The sequence below is a fragment of the Pristis pectinata genome, unplaced genomic scaffold, assembly GCF_009764475.1.
Source record: "Pristis pectinata isolate sPriPec2 unplaced genomic scaffold, sPriPec2.1.pri scaffold_92_arrow_ctg1, whole genome shotgun sequence".
NCBI classification, from domain to species: domain Eukaryota; kingdom Metazoa; phylum Chordata; class Chondrichthyes; order Rhinopristiformes; family Pristidae; genus Pristis; species Pristis pectinata.
This window is the reverse complement of record NW_026262576.1, coordinates 49,734-55,000: the sequence shown is the minus strand read 5'-3', so window position 1 is coordinate 55,000 and position 5,267 is coordinate 49,734. Positions and strand designations below refer to the sequence as shown.

At 60.1% G+C, this 5,267-nt stretch overlaps 1 protein-coding gene across 1 annotated transcript in view; it reads left to right on the top strand.

Annotated features, from left to right (window-relative positions):
- LOC127567279 (perforin-1-like) overlaps positions 1 to 4,480 on the top strand; it is a 5,425-nt gene extending 945 nt beyond the window's left edge. The window contains exon 2 of the mRNA XM_052009963.1: positions 687 to 4,480. Within this exon, the coding sequence (XP_051865923.1) occupies positions 744 to 2,450 (1,707 nt within the window). The 5' untranslated portion in view covers positions 687 to 743 and the 3' untranslated portion in view covers positions 2,451 to 4,480. The remainder of the gene's footprint in view (positions 1 to 686) is intronic.
- The last annotated feature ends 787 nt before the right edge of the window (positions 4,481 to 5,267 follow it).

Below are 5,267 nucleotides of genomic sequence, written 5' to 3'. Positions count from 1 at the left end.
GGAGATGCACGGGGACGGGAAAGTGGCAGCACCTCCAGGACGGGTGGGAAAGAGGTGATCTCTTCTCCCTCCCTCCCCCTCCCTCCCCCTCTCCCCCTCCCCCTCTCCCCGTCCCCCTCTCCCCCTCCCCCTCCCCTTCCTCCTCTCCCCCTCCCCCTCCCCTCTTCCCCCTCTCCCCTCTCCCCTTCCCCCCTCCCCCTCCCACCTCCCCTTCCCCCTCTCCCCCTCCCCTCTCCCCCTTCCCCCTCCCTCTCCCCTGGAAGCTTCATGACAGTAGATGTCAGTGCTCCTGGGCGATAGCTGTTGAGGCAGCTCTGTCCCTCTCTCCTCCTCTGCTTAGTAAGTGGTGGGACCTCCTGTGGAGGGGCGGGTAGAGGGAGGGACCCCCTGTGGAGGGGCGGGTAGTGGGAGGGACTCCCTGTGGAGGGGCGGGTAGTGGGAGGGATCCCCTGTGGAGGGGCGGGTAGTGGGAGGGATCCCCTGTGGAGGGGTGGGTAGTGGGAGGGACCCCCTGTGGAGGGGCGGGTAGTGGGAGGGACCCCCTGTGGAGGGGCGGGTAGTGGGAGGGATCCCCTGTGGAGGGGCGGGTAGTGGGAGGGACTCCCTGTGGAGGGGCGGGTGGTGGGGAGTGGGGTGGATCTGAGGCGCCATCCATGGGTGATCCCCGTCCCCCATTCTCATTCCAGACGGACCGCCCTCCGCTGCCCGAGGGGAGCCCTGTTGGCACGGCGACGGAGCCCAGGATGGGACGGAGAGTGGGAACGTTGCTCTGTGCGCTCCTGTTCCTGGGGGGTGTGGGGGCCGTCTGCCAGACGGGCAATGCCACAGAGTGCCAGGCCGCGTCCCCGGTACCAGGGACCAGTCTGGCCGGAGAGGGTATCGATATGGTGACGTTGACCCGAAAGAGGGCATATGTGGTGGACGTAGAGAGCTGGAAGCGTCCGGACGGGGCCTGCACTCTCTGCGCAAACTCACTGATGGGGGGTAAACGCCAGCGACTCCCCCTGGCCGCGGTGGACTGGCGGGCTCAGCGCAACTGCCGCCGGGCCGTGTCCAGCCAGCTCTTCCACTCAGTCTCCCAGCTGACTGAGTCGGTCAGCTCCAGTGTGGACAACAGCTGGAAGGTTGGCCTGAAGCTGCCCGTCCATCCCACACAGTCCGTCGGTTTAACACTGGCTGGTTCCAAGTCCAAGGTCATGTCCTTCGCCACCCGCAAAGCCCAATCAGACCGCTACAGCTTCGCCAGCCACGAGTTCCGCTGCCGCCTGTACCGCTACCGGCTGAAGGACCCACCCCCCCTGACGCCCCAGTTCTCCGCCCACCTGGGCCAGATCCCCAACACTTCCTACGAGGGAGCCCGGCACCACTACCACCGACTGGTGCAGACTTTCGGAACACATTACGTCCGGTCGGTGGAGCTGGGTGGATCCTTCAAGGACGTGACGGCCATCCGCACCTGCAAGGCCGCGGTGGAGGGCCTCACCGCCGAGGAGGTGAAGGACTGCCTGAGTGTAGAGGCCAGTTACGAGGTAGTTCAGGCAGGCAAGGCCACAGCTGGCACGAGTTTCTGCAAGAGGAAGGCCTCGTCCCTGAGCCACGGCAGCAGCTTCCACCAGGCCTTCAGCGAGAGGCTGACGGTCACAGGAGGTCAGTCCACCGGGGAGATGGACATCCTCTTCTCCTCTGACCCCGCCGCCTTCACCCGCTGGCTGAACAGTCTGACGGCCTCACCGGGGGCAGTACACTACCAGCTGGCCCCCCTCCATCACCTGTTACCCACCAGTGACCGCCGGCGTGACCAGCTGGGGCTCTACCTCAGCGAGTACATCACAGCCAATGCCCTGAGGCGGGACTGCTCCAAAACCACCTGCCCCGCCGGCAAGAGCAAGAGCCCCTCCGACCCCTGCTCCTGCCTCTGCCCAGAGAGTGACCGGGTGGACCGTCTCTGCTGCGCCAAGCAGAAGGGCGCGGGGCACCTGATGGTCACCGTCGAGAGGGGCTTCGACCTCTGGGGCGGCCAGTGGGAGACCACCGATGGATTTGTGGTGGTCTCCTACGGGAAGGCCAACGGTCGGACGTCAGTGGTGTCCAACAACAACAACCCTCAATGGGACGCCACACTGGACCTGGGAGAGGTGGTGGCCGACAGCGGCCTGAAACTCACGGTGAAGGCCTACGATGAAGATTCCATTTGGAATGACGACCTGGGGACTTGCCAGGTGCCCCTGACCTCTGGCCGCACTAATTACACGTGCCAGCTCAGTTACGGCAAGGTCATCTACCGGGTGTCCTTCACCTGTGGGCCCCACCTGCAGGGCCCCACCTGCCATCAGTACGCCCCGAGTCCAGGCAGTCCCGGGTTCACTGGGCTCCTGTCGACCAACAGTTCGTCCTGCTCGCCCACCTCCTCTCCTCTGGGGAACTCCGGCCTCAATGTTATCTACCCCTGACCCTTGGCCTCTTCACCGACCTCAATCCCAAGCCCGACTCTGTCCTTCCATTGCCCCTGGGCCTGGTGTCACATCCTCCCCCCTGATCATCAGTCCCATCGCCCGATGCTTTTCCCCTCTGTTCCCCTTGACCCCGTGCCCGTCATCCTCTGGGCCTCTGAGGTGGGCAACTGGTCGGTCCCATTGCCCTCACCTTTACCCGCTCGGGCCCAGGACCCTCTCTCCCCAGGACTGCTCCCTCAGGTCCGTCCTCCTGACCCTCCCCTGCTCAGCCTTGCTCCCTCACCTCCATCCCCATGACCTTTACCCTCTGTTGCCCAGGTCTTCAGGAGCGTTCCCTTCAGTTCCTTCTCCTGACCTTTGCACTATCACCCGTGATAGCCCGGGTCACCACACCCCGCGCCCCTACCGGTCCTGGGCTCATCCTCTGAGAGAGACCCCCCCCCCACACACAAACCTCGAAACCTTCCCAATCCCCGCTGCTAGAATCCCACGGGCACTGGGAATTCCCAGTGGGAATGGGAGTGAGAACTGACCACCAATCCTGGCTTGCTTGGCTTTATGCCAATGGCTGGTGTTTGGGGGTGTGGGGAAGGGGACCGGTGGGAAGGGTATCGGGGAAACAACCGCTCTGTAGAGTGTTACATCACCCCTGCCCCCCCCCACCCCCCCCCAGGAGCCACCCCTTGCCCCAACACAGACCCGTTTTGGAGGGAAGATGCACCAGCCAGCTCGACAAATTGCAGCCAGCTTAATCGCTTGAGCGTAACGTCATTTACGGATCCACGCCGCCCGTGCAGGAGGATGGCTCAGAGACGGCTCTGTCTCCCACAATCCTGGCGTCCACAGGGGACATACCGGAGAGTCTCCGGCAGACCTGTGTCCCAGGACGGGTGACTTTCATCGGAGCAGGAACATCCATAGAACCATACAGCACAAAACAAGCCCTTCGGCCCACCGTGTCGTGCCGTCCATCAGACCACCCTCACACTACCTAACCCCTTCCTCCCGCATATCCCTCTATCTCACGTTCCTCCATATGCCTATCCAACAAGCTCTTGAACCTGTTCAATGTATCTGCCTCCACCACCACCCCAGGCAGTGCATTCCATGCACCAACCACTCTTTGGGTGAAAAACCTCCCTCTGACATCTCCCCTGAACCTCCCACCCATAACCTTAAAGCCATGACCTCTCATCTTGAGCATTGGTGCCCTGGGAAGGAGGTGCTGACTGTCTACTCTATCTATTCCTCTCAATATTTTATACACCTCTATCATGTCTCCTCTCATCCTCCTCCTTTCCAGTGAATAAAGCCCTAGCACCTTAAACCTCTCCTCATATTCAATACCCTCCAATCCAGGCAGCATCCTGGTAAATCTCCTCTGCACCCTCTCCAATGCCTCCACATCCTTCCTACAATGAGGCGACCAGAACTGAACACAGTACTCTAAATGTGGCCTAACTAGAGTTTTGTAAAGCTGCATCATCACCTCGCGGCTCTTAAACTCAATCCCGCGATTTATGAAAGCCAACATCCCATTGGCCTTCTTAACTGCTCTATCCACCTGTGAGGCAACTTTCAACGAACTGTGAATATGAACCCCCAGATCCCTCTGCTCCTCCACACTGCCAAGTACCTTGCCATTTACCCTGTACTCTGCCCTGGAGTTTGTCCTTCCAAAGTTTACCACTTCACACTTCTCCAGATTGAACTCCATCTGCCACTTGTCAGCCCAGCTCTGCATCCTATCAATATCCCTCTGTAAGCTCCGACAGCCCTCCACACTATCCACAACACCGCCGATCTTAGTGTCATCCGCAAACTTACTAACCCAGCCCTCCACCCCCTCATCTAAGTCATCTATAAATATCACAAAAAGTAGAGGTCCCAGAACCGCAGGAACGTCGTAAGCCTCCCCGTGCACGAGAAGCTTTGCAAAGAGATGCCTGGAACTACGAATCACCAGAAGGAATTGTCCGATTGCCTCTTGCCTTCTCTGTATAACCTCATGTTTTTGCAATAAACACCACTGAGCATCATCCCGCCTCTCGGTGTGAACAGTTACCGCGGTGTGCTGGGATGTGGAGTTCTGCGGAGGGGGTGGTGAGGACAGGACCCCGGGGCAGGGAGGGTGAGCGGGAGAAAGGGTACGGTCCCCGAGGTGGGGTTCGACCGTGGGAGGGACACGGGAGGGTTGGAGGAGCGGGATTCGGCAGGGCCGCGGAGATCAGCCTCACGACGCACACCACACGGCCCCCGTGGGGTCACCAGGTGTCGACTGCACATTTGTTCAGGCCATTCAACCAGGCTCAGTGGGTCACCCATCCCGCGGATCCCAACCTCCCAAAAAACACACTCACTCTTCAATAAGCGTCTCCGTTGGGAACAGATGCCTTCCTTAATACTGCTGTCTGACAAGTTGTACAGGACACGGGTGAGGCTGCAGATAGGATATTGTGTGCAGTTTTGGTCACTCTGCTGCAGCAGAGATGCCGCTAAGCTGGATAGAAGGCAGAGGGAGATTAATGATAAGATAAGATCTCTTTATTCGTCACACGTACATTGAAACACACTGTGAGATGCATCTGTTTGCTTCGGGTGTTCTGGGTAGCAGCCCGCAAGTGTCGCCACGATTCCGGCGCCAACACAGCCCGCCCACAACTTCCTAACCCGTACGTCTTTGGAAGGTGGGAGGGAACCAGAGCGCCCAGAGGAAACCCGCGCAGACACGGGGAGAACGTACAGACTCCTCACAGACAGCGGCCAGAATTGAACCTGGGTCGCTGGCGCTGTAATAGCGTTAAACTAACCGTG